Source organism: Rhinolophus ferrumequinum, chromosome 12 (genome assembly GCF_004115265.2).
Source record: "Rhinolophus ferrumequinum isolate MPI-CBG mRhiFer1 chromosome 12, mRhiFer1_v1.p, whole genome shotgun sequence".
Lineage (NCBI taxonomy): Eukaryota > Metazoa > Chordata > Mammalia > Chiroptera > Rhinolophidae > Rhinolophus > Rhinolophus ferrumequinum.
The window spans coordinates 50,398,345-50,424,626 of NC_046295.1; the positions used below are offsets into that span (position 1 = coordinate 50,398,345).

Consider the following 26,282-nt stretch of genomic DNA (forward strand, 5'->3'; position numbering starts at 1 on the left):
TTCTCACCACGCTCCCCACATTGCTCTTTTCCCTTATTCCCTCTTTCTGATCCTTACAGAAGATATTCCCATATCAATTTAAGAGCCCATTTACAGAGGTCTTATCTTTTGTATCTTTTTTCTTGATTAAATGTATCCATTAATCAAAGTGGCATTTTTATAAGTAAAATAGACTTAAAAAAAATTACAAAGTTTATTTGAGTCAAACTGATGACATGTGCCAGGGAGCAAGACCTCAGATGCTCTCAAAAATGACTTTATCTTTTCCAAGTAACCCAGTATTTAAGATTTATCTTACTCAGTGAAGCTTTTGATGAGTAGCATTACATTCAACTTTTTATTTTAGGATGTGTAATAATGTGTTTGTTGAATTAGTGAAAACCACTTTGCTGTTCCATGCTATCTAGCTATATTGCATTATTTCACTAAAGTCTAGGATGCAGTTGAAGTCTGTACCATTGACTCTCTGATCTGCTATGTTTTAGGTAAAGTAAAGAATCCTGAATGGAGCAGAAATGAAATTCCTCATAGTTGTGGTGAGGTTTGTAGAAAGAAACAGCCTGGCCAGGACTGCCCACATTCCTGTAATCTGTAAGTTGGAATCCAAGACCACTGGAGATTCTCGGTGGACACACTTTGCTCATGGCTTTGTGTGTATATATTTGGTTAGCATGTAAGAGGATGGGGAGAAAGGCAATATAGTACCATTTATTGAGCAGTTATCCTGTGCCAGGCACTCTGCAGGAGGAGTTCACTCACTGAATCTGTAAAACAGCCCAATGACGTACAGATATTTATCATCTTCATTTCACAGATGAGGCTCAGAAAGGCCAATCATCTTGCCCAAGGTCACAATACTAGGACATGGTGGGGCCAGTGCTCCTCTTACTGTGTCACACTGCTGGCTTCTAAGACAAAATATCCTCTAGTGATATCCAGGTCCAAGAGAGTGTATAGGGCAGACTTCTGTTTTGGGAAAGGCAATGTTTAGAGTCCTGCTGGGCAGTGTTTTTAGGATATGAATCCCTTCCCTACAATAAGTGTTGAGCTTTAGAATGTATCCAATCAGCTTCTGAGTAATAAGAGAAATGAATAATAATAAACAGTTTATCAATTACAAATAACAAATTTCTGTAAGCTTTAACCTCAGACAAAGGTTTAATTCCTGGGTTCAAGACTTAATAGTTATGTGACATTGGGTAAGTTACTTAACTTCTCTGAGCTTCAGTTTCTGTACCTGCAAGATAATAATGATATGAGTGACAATACTTACAGAGTTCTATGATGATGAAATGAATTGCCACCCTTACGAGACTTGGTACAGAGCCTGGCACATGGTAAGTGGTCAAAAAATGGTAATTCTTGCTTTTATTACCCAAATCTAAGAGTAAGACAGACATCAGAGTGTATCTCAGTGCTTCTGTTGCACGGAGCAGGGGTAAATGTGGGACCGGATGTTTTGTGATCAAGCTGTGGGGGTGGAACTGGGGAACGATTAGGAGGAGAGGTGTTCACCCTGGGCTCATAAACAGGGTGGCCGCTGTCTCTGAGGAGTCAGACCCTCCCGTTCCTTTGGCTGCTTCCATAGGTCCTTCCTCAGAGCCCCGGGGACTCAGCTATTTACTCCTTCCCTTAGTTGGCGTTTTAAGTAAATTCAGTAATAGGAAATTAACCCTCTGCGTGAACTGTCTTTCCGAAGCCTTCAGCAGAAATGGGCCCCATCATGACTATCAGAGAATATCAGATGCGATGCAGACCAGGTGACCAGCACCATATCTGAAGGGAAAGGAGGCTATAAAACTTGCTCCTTCATGGCTCTGGAAATTCTGCTCTTGATTTGGGAACCTTTCACTCCTGTGAGGACCCTAGAGATTGCTGAACTCCATACCCCAACAGCACTTTCCTTTCAAAAGAAAGCTTTGAGTTTATCTCATTTATACTTATCAGGACTCAGAAGCCATAGTTGGCCCCTTTACCTCTATTTTAGGTTGTTCTCATAGATTATAAAAATCTATAGAGCAGTCACTCTCAACTGGCTACACATTAGAATCACTTATGGAGCATTTACAAACACCAGTGCCCAGTCTTTACAGCAATTAAATCAGAATTTCTGGGGTTGGGTCTGAGCATCTATAGTTTTTAAAGCTTTCCAGGTAATTCTACTATGTGGCCAGTGTTGTGAACCACTGCTCTAAAGGTTAGGAAAACCTGTATTAAGTCCAGGCCTCGGGGATATTTGAAATCACCTGGAGTCATCCATTCCTGACCAACAGTTTATCTCTCAGTCGTTATTTAAATGCACCCATGAAAATAGTTTCACCTAAAAAGATTAAGGCCTAATATGTGAAATATAACTATTGAATAATGATACTCATCTTTAAAGAAAAGTGCTTAAAACTTACGTCTTCTGTGGGTTCTGTCTGTCAAAAAGGGTCACCTTAGAAGACTAGGCACTTGTTTCTGGATTGTTTTCAGTGTTTACAGCTCATTTAAAAATGATCAGAACTGAATAATATAAAAAAAAATCCAACTAGACTTTATAGGCACACGTGGTTTTTATACCAAATTCTAATACCTACTTGATTAATTAGATTTGACTTGATTAGCTTTTAATTCCCAAAGGATTGTGATTTGCCATCACTTAGAAAGCACCCTCTTCCCTCAAAAAAAGTTGTCATAGAAGTTCCCAAAATGTTTTAAGTAGTGGTATTTCTGAACAGGCGTGTAATTTACGAGGGTGTATGCTTTGAAGAGGGCAGTATTTGTTTAAACATATAATTCCGTTTTTAAGTTTTTTTCCTTTGGTTTCTTTATATCATAGCTCCTATAAAAAGCATTCTGTTCAGAGGTCTAATTCTGACCTCTGACAGGATATTGCTAAGCCCAGTTCTTTCCATGAGTCCCTTCCTCCTTTGTTCTCTCCCTGTGTTACTAGTATGCCTCTTCTCATGTCAACCTTTTTTTCACTATTTCCATCATTAGCCCATCGTCTGATAATTATTTCACTAGTTGATGAAAAACTATCAATACTTCTCATGAATCTAGTAGATTTGAGCTCAGTTATTTTGCTCAGGTTCTGATCTTGTGAAGGACTCCGTTGGCCGTCCTGCCGTTCACCTGGTGGCAAGCCGTTTTCATCCCTGCATACTGCACTAACTGGGCTAAGACCATATCTGGAAGTGTCGTCTTTGACTGTCAGGCCCAAATAAAACCAGTGTTTTGATTTGGGCTTTACTTTTGTGGTAAAATATTCTAAGATGATAATGTTGTCAAAGTAGTTTAAACAAATACTAAAATATTTCATAGTAGGTTTATTTGTTGTCATATTCACCACATGGAGTCAGTTGGGGCAGCTTTGTTCACGTTTGGATACATGGATATGATTTATTCATCAAAGTTTTTCTTTTGTAGTCTCTGCCATCCTGGACCTTGCCCACCCTGCCCTGCCTTTATGACTAAAACGTGTGAGTGTGGACGGACCAGGTAAAGTTAGATTTGTACTCTAAGGAAAACGCAGTTTCCACATTGGTAACTTATATGGGAATTTCTAAAATAAAAGATTAGGAGGTAGGTGTAAGTAGTACTTTTCTGAAACTAGTGTTTCCTGTGCTGCCTCTATCCTATTTTACAGCCTTATAAGTGGTTAAGAAGTTATATGCATAGTGAGATTACCCATTTCAGGTGAAAACCCAAGGTGACAGGGACTTTTTTCTTAACCTCTCTACTGAGTGAAAGAACCAGGAACTGAACCCAGGTCTGTTTAGGTCCAGGAGGCAGGAACCATGTACCTGCGGCTAACACAGTATCTGGCACCTAGGAGGTTTTCAGTGAATATTGTTGAATGAAATAATAAGTGATCCCAGAGCCTGCCCTGTTTTTATTACAATACAAATTCTTCTGCATCATCAGTGCAAAGATCACTGATAGCTATGTAAGACCATGAAATGATTTCTCAGCCGTAAGACAGATCGGATTGTGCAGATTTTCAGTGATATATGTTTAATGTTTACTGAACTTACGAGGGTAACAGTGTGGCCTGAGAGTCACATACAAGAGCTCGGGGTCAGAAAGATCAAGTCAGATCTGGGCTCTGCCACTCTAATTGTTGACCTGGGCGAGTTACTTGGTCTCACTGAGCCTCATTCTCTTACCATAAAGTAGACATAATAGTGCCTTCCTCAAGGGGTTGGTGTTAGCCATGATGCTAAGCACTGGAAACTGATCATCTAAGTACATAGCAGTGACTTTTTAAAACAAAATATGTAGCTGAAGTAGGAGTAGGGAATAGAATAAAACTCTTCATGTGAGAGAGTAGACTCCAAACTTGAAACCATTACCCTGGAAAAAGACCCGAAGACAATTGTCTAAAAGCCCTGGCCTCGTATCCTTCTGTAGCTGATAAGTCAGCAAAGTCAGGATGTTTATTAGAACAAAGCCAGAGTGATTTCGCCATCCTGAGTCAAAGTCACGTACAGTATGTTCTTAAGTATTGTAGCTGCGTAAGATGCCAGAGGGCCAAGTCCCAGGAGAGTGCCATTGTGCGCTCATTCTGAGAATGGACATTATAATGATACCTTCCCAACCTCCCTCCTGCCATGTCTAAGGTACCATGGGAGCTCCAGGCTCTTTCCCTTCCTGCGTGCTGCTTCATGGGAACTCAGAGAAGAAATCACATATAACAAATACTGAGGAATAGCCTTCAGTTCCTCGCAGGTCAGAAAATAGGGGACAGAGAAAAGCAGACTGGGAAATAAAGCAAAGGAGGAAAAAGAAGAAAGTGGAAAACGGGAGAGTGAGAAAATAAGGATTGGAGGAAGGGAAACAAAGAAAAAGGGGAGGAACAAGAAAAAGGGGAGGAACAAGGCCAAGAGAAAGGTTTAGTTGGTTTAGAGGGAGGGCTTGCGCTTCAGTGTTAGTTTAGCTGTCAAACAGGAACTTGAAGTCCAACATTAGACTAATGCTATCTTTGCATCTACTGTCTTTACAGGCACACAGTTCGCTGTGGTCAGGCTGTCTCAGTCCACTGTTCTAACCCATGTGAGAATGTTTTGAATTGTGGTCAGCACCACTGTGCTGAGCTGTGCCATGGGGGTCAGTGCCAGCCTTGCCGGGTCATATTGAATCAGGGTAAGTGATGAGCACACCAGCTAGTAATACCAGTGTACTTTTCTGGAACTTTATTTATGATTGTCTTGATGACGTGGATTCATCTCAAACCTGTAGTCACAAAGACTGTTAGCTCTGTTATCTTGGGTAGAGAGAACTGGAGGTATATTAATGCTTAGATGGTTTTCATTATTTTAGTTACATAATACCAGCACAGGTCATTGTCTTGTAGAATTTGGACAATAGATTTTAAAATGCTATTTAAAAGTAACTGCTTGGGAAATTTTTAAAGAGTAACTATTTGAAAAGGGTCCAGGAAGGCCAAAATAACCTTGAAAAAGAACAAAGTTGAAAGAGTTAAACTACCTGGTTTCAAGACTTACAAAGTTACAATAATTATTACAGTGCAGTTATTGGCATAAAAATATACTACTATGTCAGTGGAAGAGAATAGTCCAGAAATATACCCAAATATATAGTCATGATTTTCAACCGAGATGTTAATTTAATGGGAAAAGGAGAATCTTTTTTACAAATGTTGTTAGAACAATTGGATGTACGCATGGGAAAAAAACAAAAGTGAACCCCATCTCTCTCTTTACACAAAAATTAATTCTACATGGATCATGGACTTAAATATAAAACCCAGAAACAAAGCTTCCAGAAGAAACTATAAGAGAATATTTTCATGACTTTGGGGTTAGGCAAAGATTTCTTGGACAGAGCAACAAAAATAGAAATCATAAAAGAAAAAATTAATAAATTGAACTTTATTAAACTCAGACATTTCTACTCATCAAAAGACACCATTCAGAAAATGAATAGATAAATCACAGATTGTATTTCAAGTACTACAAATCAACAAAAAAAGATCAGCAACTTAATTAAACGGTGAGCAAAAGACTTGAACAGATACTTCACAAAAGAAAATATGTAAATGACCAATAAACACAAGATGGGTGCCTACCACCTTTAAACACTAGGGAAAGGTAAATTAAAACCACAACAAGAGTAAAATAGTATGACCACTTTAGAAAACAGTCTGGCGGTTCCTTAGAAGTTTTAACCTAGAATTACCATGTGACCCAGCTATTCCACTCCTAGGCATATATCCAAAAGAGATGAAAATTTTTGTCCACTAAAGTTGTAAATGGATGTTCATAGCAGCATTATTCACAATAGTCAAAATGTGGAAGCAATCCAAATGTCTATGAACTGGTGAGTGGATAAACAAAATGCAGTATGTCCGTAAAATGTAATACAGATGCTCCTCAACTTATGATGAGGTTATCTCCCAATAACGTCTTAGCCAAGTGTGCCTTAAACGTGCTCAGAACACTTACTTAGCCTACATTTGGGCAAAATCATCCAACACACAGCTTACTTTAAAGTGTTGAATATCTCTTGTAATTTATTATGTGTTTTGCTTTCACACCATCATAAAGTCAAAAAGTTTAAGTCGAAGCATCATAAGTTGATTGTATTATTCAACTAAGAAAGGAATAAAATATTGATACATGCTATGAAATGGATGAACCTCCAAAACATTACGCTATGTGAAAGAATTTCTTTGTTTTTATGACTGCCCTGAATCTGCAAGGATCCAAGGATCCTGGCTACAATGTACTGGTTCCCTTTCTTCCACTCTGCCCCGCCCCCCCCCCCCCCCCGACCCATCCCCCCCCCCGACCCATTCCGGTTCAAGCCGTTGTTTCTCAGTCTAGTTGTGTAGGACACAGCTCCCTGGCCCATGCTATGAGCCTTGCGCTCCCCCCGGCTGAGGCAGTCTGTCGCTCATGGCAGCTCACGCTGGCTTCTAGTCACTCACGCTGGTCACAAGCCGCTCATGGCAGCACTCAGCAGCCCACCGCAGTTCACGCCAACCTCGGGCTGCTCATGGCAGCCCAGCTCCAGGGAGAGCTGTTGTCACAATTTTAGCTGTAGAGGGTGCAGCTCACTGGCCCATGTGGGAATCGAACCAGCAACCTCAGCGTTAGGAGCACGGCGCTCCAACCACCTGAACCACAAGGCCGGCCCGAGAGTTTTGTTTTATTTTATTTTACCTTGGTATGATGCTATTGATCTATGTTGGTACTTACAGTAAGAAATATTGCCCTATGAAGTGTTTTGTGGTGTGTGCTGTAAGTATTTTATGTAAGGAACTGTGCCATGTTATTTAATGTTCTCTTTACGGGCTCTCTTGGGAAATAACTCCTGTGTGGTCTTAGTTCCAAGAATAGTTTTTCCCCCTCAAAGACTGTTAATCTCTTTTTAACTTAAGAACCCTGTATAACTGACCTAATGTTTGTCTTTATAGTGTATATTTTTTAAGCTATGATTCAGTCTATATCCTTACCATTGTTTTTCTGTCGCTTTTCACATCTTTTACGTTTTCTTGTTATATTTCATATATCCTTAACATGCTGCCTCAAATCCATTTTGAGATAGGGCAAGAGTTAAGTATATACTGGCAATTTAGTCTCAGCAGAATAGACTGTGGGAGAATCCCTTTGATCTCTGAACCATTTTTAGCTCTTGATTCACGTTGGGCTTTTACTAAGCTAAATCAAAGTCTTTTTGTACAGATTTCTATGGATCCCAGCCTCTTCCTTTCTGTTTGTGTGTAGTTCATTTTTCAAACTCAGTTGAAGACTTTTAATTTGCCCACATTAAATATCTAACAAAGTATTTTGGCCATGAGTATAGTTTATCTTCTGAAATTATAATTCTCTTATGATCCCTTTCAGGCCTATCGAGAATTTTAATAAACATTCCTTCTGGATCTTCATTCCTGAGTTGATAAAAATGCTGAACAGGTGAAGGCTGTCCATAGAGACACCTTCCTCCAGACTGTGTTTGATTCCTTAATACTCTTCAACCAGCTGTGACTACACCCAGCTCTTGTGTCACCAGCTCATATTTCTGTCTCTTGTGCCTAACTAAGCGTAGCAGAGCTTTTTGTATTGTACTAAGATTATTTCCTGATTGATCAGGAGCACCATTTTGTTTCTATTGTCACAATTTTCTCATCCTTGATTCTTTTGTTCACAGCTGTTTGCTCATACCTCTGCAGAAAGCCTTTGTTCTGTTTGAGAAGAAACTTAGCAAAGAAAAGCCTGCTTACGGAAGCTCCCAGTTGCTAGGGTTTGTTTGCCAATTCATTGATTCCAAAAATAGTGATTTAGTTTCTTTTCATCATCTATATTAATTCATCCAATAAGAATTGGTTGGATGGATGGATGGATGGATGGATGATTTTTAGAACAGGGCGTGAAACTGCACATGTACTTACTGGAAGATTGAATGAACATATATGTATATATAATTTAGATATGTAATATCTATATTAGATATAAAAATATATGTATTATATATATTTTTTTTAATTGAGGTAACATTGGTTAATAACATTTATATTAGTTTCAGGTTATAACATTATAATTCGATACCCATATACACGATAGTGTGCTCACTACCAGTAGTCTAGTTTCCATTTGTCACCATACATTTAATACCCTTTACCCATTTTGCCCTCTCCCCACGCCACTTCCCCTCTGATAACCACCAATCTGTGGTCTGTATATGTGAGTTTGTATTTGTTTTGTTTGTTTTTTATTCCACATTTGAGAGAAATCATACAGTTTTTGTCCTTTTCTGTCTGACTTATTTCACTGTTTCACTTAGCATAATACACTCAAGGTCCATCCATGTTGTCGCAAATGGCAAAATGTCATCTTTTTTATGGGTGAGTAATATTCCTGTGTGTGTGTGTGTGTGTGTGTGTGTGTGTGTGTGTGTGTGTGTGTGTTTGTACCACATCTTCTTTATCCATTTATCTGCTGGACACTTAGGTTGTTTCCATATCTTGGCTATTGTAAACAATGCTGTAATGAACGTAGGGGGTGCGTATATCTTTTTGAATTAGTGTTTTCATATTCTTCAGATAAATACCCAGAAGTGAAATAGCTGGATCATATGATAGTTCTTTTCTTAACTTTTGAGGAACCTCCACACTGTTTTCCATAGCAGCTGCACCGATTTACAGTCCCATCACCAGTGTTATGAGGGTTTCCTTTTCTCCATATCCTCTTCAACATTTGTTTCCTATCTTTTTGATAATAGCTATGGGATGTGTATTTTAAAAATCAAGAGTCTTGGTTAAATCTTCATTGATTTGAGGCTTTCCGCATTTCCACGTTTCTGAAAGTTTTTGGTCTGTTCAATACAATATTATATGAACGTTATTTCTGAAGTTTTGTTAGACACATTCTATTTTATTTCCTACTAAGTATGTGATTTTAGGATTTGATATGCTCTTATAAGGTTATATTTATTCTTAATGTTTGTTTTCTTGCAAGTAGATATCTAAATTATACTGAGGAAGAAGGAAACCATCATTAGATCTCCAGAATTTCAATTTAGTTTGTACTCTTCTGGTCTACATTTATTATGTAGGGCTAGGTATATTTGCATAGTCTGATTTTGATGAGGTAAGTTTTCATTATAAACTGAAAATGTCAAGTGACACTTAGAAAAATTATGTAAGTTGATGAAAAGTAATCCTCATCAGATTTGGTTACATATTAATACATCAGAAACATAACTCCTTAAACGTAACACATTTATTGTTGACCTTAAGAAATAAAGGAATCCATTGTTTCTTGAACCCACAGAAAAATCTACAGATGGTGGACTGGATTATCTATCTAGCACATGAGTCTCAAGCTATTTGAAACTTTTTATTCAGCATGAATACTCAAATTTGATTACTTCAAATTCAGCAGTGGTAGACTACAAATTATTAAGGGTTTTATATTGTGATTTTTGGCTTTCTTTTTTAGCAGCAGATACTTTTTCCAATCATTTTATGTGAACCCATACATATAGAGTAGTGAATCTATGCTGCCTAGGTTGAAGTAAGGATGGGGGATCCAGTGTGTCAACACCTCTTCCACAACCACCAACTTAGCTTCCATCCTCTGTAATAGTTCTTGAGGACCCCAGGAAGCCTCATAATACTTGATTTTCAATCACAGCCTATGGACCAGATAGTAGTCTCTTAATTTAGAGTGTTGCTTCACTTTAATGCTGTTTTTGGGATGCGCTCCAGAGACACCATGAAATACTGACAGAGTCTAAAAAGGCCTTTTTTTATTTTTTCTTATGATAAAGCTCTCAGGTGAGACTTAGAGCTGCTGTATAAGCCACATTCATCTCTGCATCAGGTCTGATCAATACTAATGAATAGCATTTTGTGTTTGCTTACAGATTGTTTAGAATATTTTAAGAATTTATGCGGGTTGCTAATCTTTTGTTTTTGACATTGTGTCCTCAAGTATGCTACTGTGGCAGCACCTCCCGAGATGTGTTATGTGGAACAGATGTAGGAAAGTCTGATGGATTTGGGGATTTTGGCTGCTTAAAGATATGTGGCAAGTAAGGTTTTAGTTTTTTTCCGTTATAGTAAAGCTGTATTTTATGCAACAATTATGTAATAGTCTGTTGTTTGTCTTCACAGGGACTTGAAATGTGGGAACCATACGTGTTCTCAGGTGTGCCACCCTCAGCCCTGCCAACCATGCCCACGGCTCCCTCAGCTAGTACGCTGTTGCCCTTGTGGGCAGACTCCTCTCAGCCAGTTGCTAGAACTTGGAAGTAATGGCCGGAAAACGTGCATGGATCCTGTCCCTTCATGTGGAAAAGTGTGCGGCAAGCCTCTGCCTTGTGGTTCCTTAGGTAACTAGTAGGCATATGAATGTAAAAATATGAATGTAAATGTTTGGCAGTAATGACTAGTTAAGCAAAATATTTTTAAATTCCGGTTACAGTATCAGAGGTTTTTATAAATATGATCGAGTTTGGGCACTTTTCCTTTCCTCCTCAAAATATACCTATGAAAACTCATTTGCCCAAGTGATCTCTCTTTCTGATATGGGTATTTTATTGCTAACTCAGATCAGTTGTGATGAGATATTATTCCATGGGGGTTAGCCTACACTAGTATGAATGCCAGATATCTCTTAGCTTACACTAGTATGAATGCCAGATATCCTTTTATTAATCCAGAGTTCACTAAATGCTTAAAAGCGTTTTCATATAATAGGAACATCTTAACTAAAATTCTAAGCATAATAAAACTTCAGCCATTTGAACCACTTAAGAAATGTCATTCTTTCTAGCTAAGTTTCCCATCTAGCTGAGGATAATACTTCCTGGGCATCATTTTAGATGGGCATTTTTCTAAAATTCTTTCTTTAAACAGAGGTAACTGATTCTTTCCCTACATTGACTCAGAGTCATCATTTTCTTGAACCTCAGTTATTGTATTATACTGAGTACAGTGATGTGTGCAGGGCCTACTGAGGTTTCTCAGGTGATTTCTCCATACCAGCATGCGGTTTGAATTGTTTTATCTACTTGTTAAAGCTTTTTCTTTTCTTGTCAGTGCTTTTAGTATGCCTACCGTCCTACCTTTAGTTACTCTTTCTTCTGACTTGTGGCTTCTGATTACTTGGATATGGAAACCAGAAAAAGCTTTGTTGGAATTAGCTATGAAGTAATAGTCTGAGTTTCTAACTGAGACTTTCTGAGGCAGTCCTTGGGTAGCATGCATTTACAGTTTTGCAGTGACCTGGCAACTTCTCTCCTAAGTGAGTGTTCAAAGGCTGTGTGTTTAGAAAAATAAAAGTGGGCAACTAAGTCTGAATAAGAGAGATGTTCCTGTAACTAACAGTGGTAAATCTAGAATCTTTAGGATTGGTTTCCATTTTTATGGAAAAGAGAGAGATTTCATGGTTCCTCCAAGTGTCAGCAGGAAACAGAAGGAGCACTAGAGGGAGCACCCTATCTAATTCTTTTGTTCAATCTGACTTTAAAATTATGTGTAGAGGAGAAATGTTCTCTTCTCATATTTAATACATGTTCCAGCTACATTAGGAAAATCAATCATCTATTAGTTCTCCATGTCTACTGTGAAAATGTATCTTTAGATAAGCTCTGTGCAATGGAGATCCATTGACTTCTAAATTAAGAGGGATGGTAAAGTTCTACCCAGTTCAGAAAGCACATGAGTCAGTTTTGTAAGAATTTCATATATAATGACCAGAAATCCTACCCTGAGGCTAAAATATCTTGTTGGCAATGAGAGAAGAAGGAAATGTGAAATAGGTAATGCAAAAGGACTTGAGCAAGAGAAGGATAGCAACAGTATGAATTGACCTGGGGTTGGTACAAGACCAGTTCAACGGATTCAAGAGTAACTGATATACCTCAGAATTTTAATCATGGCAAACTTTTAATGAACAAGGCTGAGTTGGATTGAGACACTCAAAAGCAAGCCCATGGCTGGTGGTAACAATGGTTCTCAAGTTTTTTCAGTGCTGGCTTATCTGTAGAAAGCTTGTTTTAGGTCTTTTAGTATCTCACCCAGTGGGAAATTTCCATTCTAGACATATTGCTTTGGTACAAGAGACTAGTTAGAGTTCTGCTTTCAGGATGATAGCATGAGCAGCTGCTTGGACCCACTCCCCAGCAAAACAAGCAAAGCTGGGGAAAACTATAAAAAAGCAACCATTTAGAGTTTCTGGAAATTTTCCTATAGGCATATGTCAATTAAAAAATATTTATTGAAGAAAATCTAAAACTCAGAACAGCAAGAATCTGTGTCATTTGAGTCACGACCCACTTCTTCCTCCTCCCCCACCCTACCTCCAGCTCAGCTTAACAAAAGCTCCACTCAGGATGGGTGTGCCCAAGAATCCAGGATTTCTCTGCCCTCAACTCCAAGTCAAGGGTTTTTCACTGGGTAGAGCAGACTACCAGCATTTCTCATCCCCTTTAATGCCAGGTCAAAGAGCCTAAATTTCTGATAAGTGCAGCTGAGAGATATGGGGTCTACTTTCTGCCACACAGCCCCTCCCATGAGTTGGAGGCTCTACCCCAATCACAATAGGCTAAAACACTGGGGCTCCAATCACCCTCACCCCAGCTCACTTGTAGGGCAGAAGTTCCATGCTGGGAGAAGTAAGCCAAGTAACCAGAGGCTACTATTCCATCCAGCACCCAGAGTAGTGGCTGAGACTTCCCCAGGGGAGAGGCAGTCCATAAGAAAGAGAGCTCCAAAGTACTCCCCCAAGGAACTGACTTTAATTTGAAACAGAGTATGGGGCAAAGTTCAGGCCTAAGGCAACAATAGAATAACCAATGAGCAATTAATGGACCCCAGGAGTGAGTGTAAAGCCAGATGAGGCAGATAGCTTAACAGAAAGATCAGAGAAAGAGATAGTCAAAGAGAGCTCTGCTAAAACCACTGTCATCCCAGGGTGACTGCACACCCCCAAGGCTGTGCCATCCAAAGAGTAACATCAAAGTCTTTATACCATATGGGAAATAGACTTCATTAAAATAGCCTAGAGAAGTCACAAAACAAATAAATAAGCAAACAACAACAAAAAAGCTGTGGAGAGAGAGGAAGCAATATCCAGAGTTGCTACAAACAATATATTACCCAAAACATCTGGTTTCTAACAAGAAATAACGAAGTATGCAAAGAAATAGGGAAAATACACAGGCAACAGAAAGTTTCTGTTTTCTGTGAGAGTGACTGACATTAGATTTAACAAAAACTTCAAGGTAGCCATTATAAATATGTTCTAAAGAAAACCATGCTTAAAGATGCAAAGGAAAGTATAATGACAGTGTTTTATCAAATAGAGAATATAAATAAAGAGATAGAAATTATAAAAAAAGAAAAAAGGAAAACTGGAGTTGAAAAGTCCAATAATTAAAATGAAAAATTCATTAAAGGAGTTCAACAGTAGATTTGAGCTGGCAGAAGAAAGGGTCAATGAATGTGAAGATATCAATAGAAATTATATAATCCAAAGAACAGAGAGAACATAGAATGAAGAAAAATGAACAACACCTCAGGGACATATGGGACACCTTTACCACACAAACATATATAATGGGAATATCAGGAGAGGAGAGAGGTGCAGAAAAATATTCAAAGAAATAATGGCTGAAAACATTCCAAATAGAAAGACATAAATCTATACATCCAAGAAGTCTAACAAATTCAGATAGGGTAAGTTCAAAGAGATCCACACCTAGACACATAGTAAAAATGCTAAAAGTCAAAGACAGGGAGAAAATCTTGGAAGTCGAGAGGGAAAAATGACTCAAGGGACCCTGATAAGATTAACAGCAGATGTCTCATCAAACACAATAGGGAACACTACATCGCAACCAGAAGGCAATGGGATGACCTATTCAAAGTGCTGAAAGAAAGACTTGCCAACCAAGAATCTTATATTCATCAAAACTATCTTGCAAAAATTAAGATAAAAATGGAGAATTTGTTGCTAGCAGATGTACTTTACAATAAATAATACCAAAGGAAGTTCTTCAGGCTGAAAGCAAGTAAACCCAGATGTAAATTCAAATCCACATGAAAAAACAAAGAGTAAAGGTAATTACATAATTATAAAAGACAGTTTAAGTATATTCTTTTCTCAGCTGATATAAAAGCAGTTGTATAAAATAATATGTATATAATTGGAATGTTAGGCCTTTAGTATATATTATAGAAATATATCTGATAATAATAGCACAGAAGAGGTGGTTTGGGTCAAAGTTCTATTGGAGTAAGGAAATGATACCAGATGGTAACTCAGATCCATAGGAACAAATGAAGGAAACCAGAAATGGTAAATAAGAAAAGTATAACAAACTGTAAGTACATACTTTTTCTCTTTTCTCAACTTCTTTTTTTTTTTTTTTTAAAGATTTTATTGGGGAAGGGGAACAGGACTTTATTGGGGAACAGTGTGTACTTCCAGGACTTTTTTCCAAGTCAAGTTATTGTCCTTTCAATCTTAGTTGTGGAGGGCGCAGCTCAGCTCCAGGTCCAGTTGTTGTTGGTAGTTGCAGGGGGCGCTGCCCACCATCCCTTGCGGGACTCGAGGAATTGAACTGGCAACCTTGTGGTTGAGAGCCCACTGGTCCATGTGGGTATCGAACCGGCAGTCTTCGGAGTTAGGAGCATGGAGCTCCAACCGCCTGAGCCACTGGGCCGGCCCCACTCAACTTCTTTAATAGACATAACATTGTATAAAGTAATAGTTATAACAATATATTGTTAAGTTTGTATCATATAGATGTAATATGTATAACAGTAATAGCACAAAAGAGGAGGAGAGAATAGAGCTATATAGGAGTAAGGCTTCTATATCTCACTGGAATTAAGTTAGTTAATTAAATCTGAAGTAGATTCTGATAAAGTGTATATGGTATGCCCTAGAGTAACCATTAAAAAAAAACTCAAAAAATACATTGAAAAATACCATTAAAGGAAAAAAAGTTACACAAGAAAATATTTGTTTGATGCAAAAGAAAGCAGTAAAGAAAGATTAGATGAACAATAAAGACACGAGACATATAGAAAACTGTAAGTAAAATAGCAGGCGTAAATCCAATTACATCAGTAACACTAATGTGAATGGATTAAATAATTAAACAAAAAGCAGAGATTGTCAAATTGAATTTAGAAACAAAAAGCAAGATCCAACTATATGCTACCTTCAGGAAACAAACTTTAGAGTCAATTACAATTAAGCTGAAAAAATACATTGTGTAAACAGCAGCCAAAGAAAGAGACTGTGGGTGATCTCTGAGGAGTTCTTGAAACAGTAGTTGTCCTAAACCTAGTTTAGTAGAATGAATGGCAGGCCACCTATCACGAGACAGAGTTTGAGTCAACGAGGTTATAGATCATAGCTTCTGATTATTTATGATCCCCAGGTGATTTTCAATCAAGAGCACTTCAGTAAAGTCATCCGGGGCTACAATCTTAAGGGGATCCAAGTCTAACCTAGAGACTTGGGGCCTAAATAAGGAAAGAGACAGGAGATCTGTTCTTTGACTTAGGCAAAGCATTATGCAGTCCAAAGCATATTCCGGTAACTATATTCCGGTAACTAATGCTGGGCCCTCTCCTTACTGGAAAAGGCCCAGCCTGCTGGGTGAAAGGAAGATAGGTAAAGAGGCATTGACGACATTCTTCCCTCAACTCGAGTTGTGGAGTTGAAGGGAACAAAGGTAGAAGACCGATGTGGCTGTTGAATTTGGAAGTCTGAAATGAGTAGTTGCAATTTTCATTCCCAGCTCTTTTCATTTTTATTAAAGATTTCATTCATACCTGTGAAAAGCTCTGCCATGAAGGAGACTGTGGACCATGCTCTCGCACATCAGTTATTTCCTGCAGATGCTCTTTCAGAACAAAGGTAAATCCTAAACATTGCTACATTTGTTGCCACCAATGCCTTTTAATTTGGTGGTATGGGAGGGGAGGAATCAAAGTAACCTTAGTTTTATTCCTGTCATACTATGTATGATTCATTCAATCCAGCCAATGTACACTACCACCTACTATGGAGCAGTTGTAGGATAGGTATGGTGGGGAAATGTCCAGCACTCACAGTCCAGAGGCCAGTAATGAGGATAAGGCAAGCATATAGAAAACTCTACCAAATACAAGTGTTATAGTGCTAGGTGCTGAAAGAGAAGACTGATAGCCCCCACTGATGCAAGGAGTTAGCTAAATAAGAAGTTAGAGGGGACATAGCCTGTAAAATTGCCCTCACTCTGACACCCATTGCAAGAGTTTAGACAACTGCTGAGTTAGATAGAACAGTCCACATGACCACCTTCACTTCTGATAACAACTGCAAGCAAGTCCATTGGTCCCCAAGACCACCCTCAAAGTTTGATGATTCACTGGAAGGACTCACAGAACTCAGTGAAAGCTGTTATACTTATGGTTACAGTATATTCCAGGGAAAGGATACAGATTAAAATCAGCCAAAGGAAGAAGCACATAGGGCAGAGTCCAAGAAAATAACAAATGTGAAGTTTTCAGTTGTCCTCTCCCTGTGGAGTTGGAACAGCGTTACTTTTTCAGCATCAGGCAGTGACAGTATGATGAAGTATTGCTAACCAGGGAAGTTCACCCAAGCCTGAGTGTTCAGTTTTTATTGGGACTCCATCGTGTAGGCATGGTTGGCTGCCCATGTAGCTGATCTCAGTCTCCAGTCCCTCCAGAGGTCTACGGATACTGTGTGACTCAAAGCCCCCAGGCTAATTTACATCACTGGCCTTTCTGGTGTGGCCAGCCTGTTCCCTAACTCATATTCTTAGACTACATGGCCCAAGTCACTTGTGACCCAAGGCTCCAGGCATACCAGGACACGCCTATCAGGCATGATATTCCAAGGCTTATCTCCCAGCAGCAAGTGGCAAAAGCCAGACCCCTCTTTGAGTAAGGTTGATTATTCACAATACAACTGTTTTATAAGTTGATAAGTATAGTCAGTTTGTCTGCTTTCTGCCTTGGGCAGTTTTGATTGGACTTTGTGTTATAAAAGGGGTATCTTACCATTTTGGAATTAGGCCATAGTGCCCCTTCCTGTGTCTGTAACCAGAAGAGGCAGGAAGCGTTTCTGTGGAAGTCTTTGTGCAATCACTTGAGGAACATAATGAATACTTGTCTGTCCTGCTCTCTGACTACTGCTAGTCATTTCAGTGCATTTTGGCGCCTGTCTCAGCAGAGCTCGCCTATCTCAGCAAAGAGGCAGAATTCTAAGCAGTTGGTTTATTTCTTAAATAGAGCCCAAGATCTGGTTAACAGCTGACTTGCAAATGATTCTGAGGATATAGTCTATAAATTGGGAGCTAGATTCATAGCTGAGTTTCAGAATAAAAGAAAAAAATGTAAAAGTGCAGTTTACATGCAAAAGTTGTATGAGCATTATGGGTTATTTTTTCCTGGAAGAAAACACAGAATACACAGGGCAGTAATGGTATTTTGCATGTCAGGTACAGGACCACTTTATACTTTGTAAGTATTATGAGCTTCAAGTCTGTGAGATGCTGCGATTTAGTAATCACAAATTTAGTAATGCCTGGAGGGGTTCTTTGTGACCAAGAATCACAAGCAAGGTTGGGATGTGGAGCTTGAAATGGCTACTGTCAGTTTGCTTCTTTCTCTCCAGCAATCCCTTTGTCTCTATTTGGGTTTTTTTTTTTGCTTCTCATTCAGTCCTCCCTCTAATAGTGGATCCTATGCCACTGAGTGTATTCTTGGAAAGCTATGTATAAATTGAATTTTTGCAAATAAAAATCTTACTGTATAATTGCTACAGGCTTTTACTGTCAATATGAATTCTGTTAAACCCTTTGACAAAGTTAAAAATCTCTTCAAAACACTAATGATCATCACCTCATTGTTTAGCCAGATTTTTCATGACACGTCTTTTGTAATAGATGGGATTTTTCCATAGAAATAAGGTTTCTGGATAAATGAAACTTATTTCTTAAAGCTTCAAAGGTTGTTTTAATCACTTTGGTGGAAGTCTTTGAAAAACATGCTACATCTTACTGCCTCTTTACAAAGAATACTGTATTTAAGTTTTTATTGGTAATTCATATTTATTGCAGGGGTTTATGGGAGCTCTGCCTTTCCCTACAGTTGTAGACAGCACTCCAGCATGTCATTTCTTCTGTACAATCCAATGTTTGCATTAACTGGAAAACTCAGGCAATTTCATGACTCACTTTTGCTTTATATCTCTAGAGAGCATATGGGGAACTTTTTCATATCGAACACAGCCAACTCATTAATTTATCTAAAACATCTTCTAGCCAAATCTTCAATTTCTTAGACCTCTTCTGTTATCAGCTTTAGTAGCTGAATATTTTTTCAGGGTCATTTCACTAAGAAGGAATGTTGTTGTCATTTTGCTTGTTTCTAAGTACATGGCAACCTGTAAATGGCATTAAAGCCAAATTCAGATGTAAATGCTAGGTAGCCAGCTAGGCTCACTCTACCCCCAAGTGAGTGACTTGCTCCCCACACACCATCACAATGTTGAGGGTCATGCCACAGAAAAAATTACATGTGATAGACCTTTGGGGCCATTCACACATAATAGAAACCACAGTAATAAAACTTCAAATGCCAGAGGACTACTGTATTCTACTTTGCTGCAGTCCAGCTATGTCATCGGGGCTGCTCTTGGGTGTGTAGAGCTGTTTGCCCCTGTGCCAGATGACACCAGATTGTTACATATTTTCAATTCTTACATCTGCTTTTTTTCCGCTTTTTCTGCCTATATGTACCCTTGCCAGACAGTTATTTCTCTTTGCTTTGCCTGCTTTTAAAGCAGTCCTTCTTTCCATTCTGATTTTATAATACCAATCTGCTGTGCATTTGGAGACCAGACCATAAAGATTGTTAACAATTTTATTTGCATGAAACATCAGTAAACCTGGGGCCCTACTGTGAGTAAAGCATACGCATATCAATAGAGGGAATGGGCTAACCTTGCTCCAGACAGGTGAAGTTGGTGAATAAATTGCCAGAGAAGTACAGGATATTTGGGATATACATGTTACATTTAGCATTATACTATAGTTGTGTTGTTTCATTTATTCCTAAAGTAGTTACTGTTTCTTTTTCTTTTTCCATAGGAGCTTCCATGTACCAGTCTCAAAAGTGAAGGTATGACTGGAAAAGGGCATGAGAAAACTTTCTGGGGTGAAAGTAGTTATGTATTTGTCAAAATTCAGTGAGGGTACACTTAACATTTGTGCATTTCATTGTAGGTAACTTTTACCTCATAAGAAAAGAAAGAACCATAAATTGAATTGTAGTTAATGAAGTGCTCAAAATTTTAGGAGAAGCATACTCATGTATTACTTTGAAATGCGTCGAAAAATAAGATCAATTGACGGGTGGATAGTAGAATAGATATGTGAAAAAGTAACTAATGGTAGAATCTCACTAGTGGGCATATGAGTGTTCACTGCAAAATTGTTTCAACTTTTTTATGTTTGAAGTTTTTTATAATATAGTATTGGTGGGGAGAAGTGAAGGTAAATGATATCTGATAAAGCAAACTTTTTACACAGACTGATGCTTATCCCCTTAAAGCTCGATAGGACTGTTGGCTACCTGGAACAGGGACTCAGCTAGCAGCCTTCTTACCCCTGAGGCCTAGAATATTGTTTCTTCCTTTGTCATTGATCCTCCTGACCCACTCTGTTATGGTTCTATCCCTGTTTTGCTAACCATCACATAGTCTTTGGTTTGAGCCACCTTAAAACCTTTTTGGAAAAGTGACAGAAGATAGATGTGTATAAAATGCAAGCTCCTATTCTGGTCAGGAAGAAAGCTATAATAGATTGTTTTTGGTTGCTGGTATTGGAAAATCCAAGGAAAAGTGACTTTAGCAATAAGGGGGTTTATTGCCTCACATAACAGGAAGTCTGGAGGCAGAACAAGTATAAAATTGGTTAATTCCAAGCTCAGTGATTCCAGGATCCAGTTCAACTTCTCTGTGATTTTCTTGGTTTTTCCCCGCATGGATATAAGCTGGCTACAGCAATTTCACAACTCGAGTCCTCACCAAACAACATACAGAGGAAAGAAAGGGAGATTTGTTAAGCTCCTCTTCCTTCTTAAGAGCCAGAAGAATCTTGAAAGGCTCTCAATATACTTTGTATCACATGCTTCTGCCTAAACACTTCCCTAACAAGGGGAATGGGATTACCGTGACAAGCTAGACTAGTCAACATACACCTCTGGAACTGAGGAGCCCATGGGAGTCCAATTTCTGAACAAAATTAAGGATCTGTTAGCCTGAAGGAGGTGGGGAGTGGCTGTTTGGGAGCTAAAAAAAATATCTCAAAGTTTTGGTTATTAAAAACATAATTTGAAAAAATTACATTAATACATTTGAAGTAAAAAATGAAAATACACCCTTATCCCATTTTTCCCTCTGTAGTTTCACTTCCCTAATGAAACCGCTGTCAATAGTTTACTGGGTGTGGGTCCAGATCTTTTTCTGTATTCATACAGACATGTACACGTGCTAGTATAGTTTTGATTTTCCCCCTAAACTTAGGTTCATGCTAAAAATACTGTTTGTAACTTGGGGCTTTTTTCCCCCTCAATAATATATCAAAGACAGTTTTCTTTATCAGTGTGTGTATCTCTCCTCCTTACAATATGTGGGTATACCACAGTGTATATGGTTCACTATTACCCTTTTGAGTCATTTAGATGGTCTGAAGTTTTTCCCTATTACAAATAATGCAGTAACCATCTTGTCCCACTTTTTAAAACTTTATGATGAAAAATTTCAATCATATCTAAAAGTAGACCCTTGTGTACCTATCACCCATCATCAACAATTATCTACATTTTGCCTGTCTGGTTTCATCTGTCCCTCCCTTACCTACTTTTTATGTCTTCTGAAGTACTTTGAAAACAAATCTCAAACATCATTTCATCTGTAAATACTTCACCTAGCCCACTTTTTTTTATTGAAATAAAATTCACATAGTAGAATAAACCATTTTAAAGTGTACATTGGCGTTTAGTGCATTCACAGTGTTGTGCAATCACCTCTCTAGTTCTGAAACATTTTCATCACCCCAAGAGAAAACCCTGTATTCATTAAGTTTTCACTTCCCACTTACTTCGCCCCCTGTCCCCTAGCAAACACTAATCTGCTTTCTGTCTTTATGGATTTACCTATCCAAAGTATTTCATATAAATGGAATCGTTTAATATGTAACCTTTTGTACCTGGCTCCTTTCATTTAGCACATTTTCAAGGTTCATTGGTATTTTAGCACCTATCAGTACTTCATTTCTCTTTATCACTAAATAAGTCCATTGTATGTATATGTCACAATTTATCCATTCATCTGCTGGTGGACGTTTGGATTGTTTCCATCTTTTGGAAACAATAGTGCTGCTGTGAACTATTGTACCAAGTTTTGTTTGAATACCCATTTTAAATTATTTTGGGTATATACCTAGGGGTAGAATTGTTGGATCATATGGTAATTCTATGTGTAATTTTTTGAAGAACTGCCATTTTGTTTTCCACAGCCCCTACACCATTTTATATTCTTACCAGTAGTATATGAGGGTTCCAATTTCTCTACATCCTCTCCAACACTTGTTATTTTTTATTTATTATTATTATTGTTGTTGTTGTTGTTATTATTGCCATCGTGGTTTTGATTTTCATTTCCCTAATTACTAATAATGATACTGAACTTTTTTCATGTACTTGGCCATTTGTATATCTTTGGAAAGGAGTCTGTTCAGGTCCGTGGCCCATTTTTAAATTTGGGTTATTTGTCTTTCTGTTGTTAAGTTGTAAGAGTTCTTTATGTATTTTGGATCCTAGACCCTTATGAGATATATGATTTGCAAATGTATTGTGTGGGTTGTCATTTCACTTTCTTAATAGTGTCCTTTGATCACAAAAGTTTTTAATTTTGATTAAGTCCAATTTATGTTTTGTTGTTGTTGTTGCTTGTGCTCTTGGTGTCTTAGCTACTTTTGAAAGTGTATCTATAGAAAGGATTCCTTAAAATGGAATTATCACCACTTAAATTTTTGATAGATTCATATGTTCTCTAAAAGTTTATACTCTCATCCACTAAGTATATGTGACTTTTTCTGCACACTTTCACCCATACCATATATTAATCAGTCTTTCTGTTTTCTATTTTTTGATAATTTGACAGTAAAAAATATTTTAATATGCATTTTTACCATAATATTTTCACGGTTTTATTTACATTATACATTGTATTTCTTCAGCCTGTAGTCTCTCAGATATTTGTTGGATGAATGTTTATATCTTTTGCCTTTTTTCCTTTTTAATTGCCCACAGCAGATGCTACATTTATGTGTGACAAGCGGTGTAACAAGAAACGGTTATGTGGACGGCATAAATGTAATGAGATATGCTGTGTGGTAAGTAGACCTATCATTGTACACAGTCAGATTGCATTTATTGAGGAGCTGGACTTCTGGAAGCCTCACCATCTGGAACGCAGCCGAGATTTAGAAATCAGATTTAGAAATTCTGGAAGGAGCCTCTGGGCAGAAGTCAGATTATTGCCCAGGTCAAGCTAACCTCAGCCAGGTCAAGAAGTCAGCCAGTGGCAACATAGAAGAAGAGAAAGAAAAAAACAAAAGTCTTGGGCCCCAGATCCCAAGACCACTAGATGAGCATACAGTCCTCTATGGGAGATTGTGTGCTATCTCAATACACAGACTGGCCTGGCCTTAGAAACTTGGGCTTCAGGTTTCATGCACTCCTTTGGGAAGATTGGTGGGCAAAATGCTTGTGGCATTTTTGAAAGGAGCAAGTTTTAATTACCTGAAGTATTTACTTCTGTGGAACTAAATAAAGGAGGCACTACGTGGCAGTCAGTACTGTGTTACTGTTTGTGTGTGTGTGTGTGTGTGTATGTAAACCGAATAACACAGTAGCAATAGCAAGATAGTACATACATACACATATGTATATGTACATATATAAAATACACAGTTGTTTTAAAATGTATATATTGACAAGGTAAAGAGTAATGAAATTATACAGCATATCAAGACTTAGTTATAAACCAGTGTTTGAAGGCTTAAAGACTTCCTCTTATTATTGAAAATTTCAAACATATACAAAAGCAGAGAGATAAGTATGAGTCCCATGTACCCAATATCTGGCTTTAGTAGTGACCAACTCATGACTAATCTTGTTTCATCTACGTCCCCACTAATTCTCCCTCCCCTGATTATTTTGAAGCTAATCCCAGACATCATTTCAACCATAAATGTGGAGAGCTTGTTTTATAAATCTTGTTGTTTATGGAAAATATAAAATACAGAAAATTTTGTAGACAAATATAAATCTCTCTTCCTAGGATAAGGAGCACAAGTGTCCTTTGATTTGTGGAAGGAAACTCCGTTGTGGCCTTCATAGATGTGAAGAACCTTGTCATCGTGGAAACTGCCAGACATGCTGGCAAGCCAGTGAGTGTCTTCACTGTATACTTTATTGTTCTAGAATTTTCTAGAAATTCAGGCATAATATATTTAGAGAGATTGATATGCTTAGATTAGAATGGATTACTAAACTAATAAGACTTAGTATTTCAGGTGTGTTGAGTTTTTTTGTTTGTTTGTTTTTTTAAGTTTAAGTTATTCCTAGTGCTGTATTGTCCCTGAATGTATGAAACTTGGGATGTAGGCAACGATCCTAAGATGGATCTGGTTCATTACTGGATGCCTCTTAACTATTATTGACCCAGGTTCGGTCCTTAGGAAGTCTTCTTTCTCTATATTATTAGCAGCAGTTTGCAGACTTTTTGGTCTTAGGACTCATTTTCATTCTTAAAAAATTATCGAGGATCCCACAGAACTCTTTTTATGTGAGTTTTAGCTATTTTTATTTATCATATGAGGAATTAAAACAGAAATTTTTTAAATGTTGATTTATTAGTTCATTTTTTTAAAAACAACATATCCATTGCATGTTAACATAAATAACATAAAAATTTTGTTTTAGACAAACTATATTTTAAATTAGTGAGAAGAGTAGATGCCTGATATAATAGAAGATAGCTGGATTCTCATATCTGCTTCTACATCAATCTGTTGCAGTATAGTTGAGGCATATGAAAAAAATCCAGCCTCGCACACCAAGTAGGAAAAGGAATGAGTATTTTTAAAAAGTTTTCAAATAATTGTGGGTATTCTTTGATATTACACCAAAACTCAGCCTCATTTTCAAAACGCTTAAGTCCGTGTTTTTGTTCTCTGTCACATTAAAATTCGTTGGTATTTTTTTTTTGTATTTTGAATGGGTCTTTTACCCATGCATGATTTTATACCATCATACATTAATCATTTAGAAAATAATTATTCTGGGTTACATAGATATTTGACGTATTGACAAATTTTGTTTTATACTACTAAAAACTCATTTGTTAATATAACTACTGATCTCATCAGAAAAGCGTTGGGAAAAGTATGAGAAAGTTGTAAAGCTCTTAGTGGTAAATACATGTTTTCAAATACTCTATTTTCACTTGAAAGCTTGAATTTTTATCATTGGCAACAGTCATTGTTCTTGAAGTGACAGGCTCACTTTGTTCATTTTTGATAAAATGTCTGCCAAATAGCCAAGTCAAAATAATCATAGCTTGTCAGTGTTCTTTCAAGAAAAAATGATGGTGGTGCTGGCCAGTTAGCTCAGTTGGTTAGAGTGTGATGCTAATAACACCAAGGTTGCCGGTTTGATCCCTGTGTGGGCCACTGTGAGCTGTGCCCTCCTTAAAAAAAAACAGAAAGAAAGAAAAAGAAAAAATATTGTTTTGTGAGAAAAGAGGTTAATTTAGCTCACAACTCAAAAAAGTACAATTCTTTAAAACAACCAGAGTATTTTTGTGAGCAACAAAAGTGCTTTATGCAGATTTCCCATTTTGTGTCACAGAATATTAAAAGGACATCAATTCAAGGGTCAAGGTGTTTTTTTTTTAACTGCTTCTTCAAGGACTTTCTTAAGTGAAACTGTCGTTTTTTATTTACTCTAAGTGCTTAGTGGTGAAAAATAAAATGATTACAATTTAATGATACTGTCTTGATTTGTGCTAAGGCCCTGGCAGTGTTTTTGCTTTTGCACCATCAGTGCAAATGTGAACATAGTGAAAAACATAAATAATATCTTAGTGTTATGAAAATAATTTTGACCTTGTGGACTCCCTGAAAGGCGCTCAGGGAACCCTAGTGATCAACAGAGCACCTTTGAGAACTGCTACATGAAAAGATTGGCCAAAGTCAGGGTTTCCCAAAATGTCTTCTCCAGAATGCTGGGACCGCCTCATTTCAACAGAGTTGAGTCAGTGCTTTGTTATAAGTCACACTTGTGGAGTTCCATAGAAACAACTTACATGGCCCCCTTACCCTTTACCTAGTTATTTCACGTATATTACTAGCTCATCCTCACAATAAGCTTGTTGAGTGAATAGGTCAAAGTTTGATATCCCCATTTGATCAAACGGAAGCTCAGAGGGGGTAAATTACCTACCCATAGTCCCTGTGCAAGTAAGTACTAGGTCTAGGACTAGAAACCTAAGTCTCCTGACCGTGTTTTCACGGCTCTTTATACCACATTGTGTAGCCTCTGAAGGGTTTGCTGGGGTGCTAAGTGGAGAAGAGTGGCGGGTGAGGGAGTCCTCGGGTGCCCTAGCTGAGAACCATCACTAATGGCCTGGCCTCTGCCAAGGCCCAGAGTTGGAGAACTGGCTCCCCTT

The 26,282-nt window shown here is 37.9% G+C and overlaps 1 protein-coding gene across 2 annotated transcripts in view; it reads left to right on the plus strand.

The window, feature by feature from the left end:
- Window positions 1–26,282, plus strand: part of NFX1 (nuclear transcription factor, X-box binding 1) — a 67,449-nt gene that overhangs the window by 14,796 nt on the left and 26,371 nt on the right. Inside the window, exons 5-13 of one of the 2 annotated variants that reach the window (XM_033124140.1) lie at window positions 486–591; window positions 3,412–3,483; window positions 4,988–5,127; window positions 10,443–10,542; window positions 10,625–10,842; window positions 16,291–16,388; window positions 19,633–19,663; window positions 22,859–22,941; window positions 23,892–24,000. In XM_033124140.1, the coding sequence (XP_032980031.1) occupies window positions 486–591; window positions 3,412–3,483; window positions 4,988–5,127; window positions 10,443–10,542; window positions 10,625–10,842; window positions 16,291–16,388; window positions 19,633–19,663; window positions 22,859–22,941; window positions 23,892–24,000 (957 nt within the window). The remainder of the gene's footprint in view (window positions 1–485; window positions 592–3,411; window positions 3,484–4,987; window positions 5,128–10,442; window positions 10,543–10,624; window positions 10,843–16,290; window positions 16,389–19,632; window positions 19,664–22,858; window positions 22,942–23,891; window positions 24,001–26,282) is intronic. The other variant, XM_033124142.1, reaches the window with a different exon arrangement.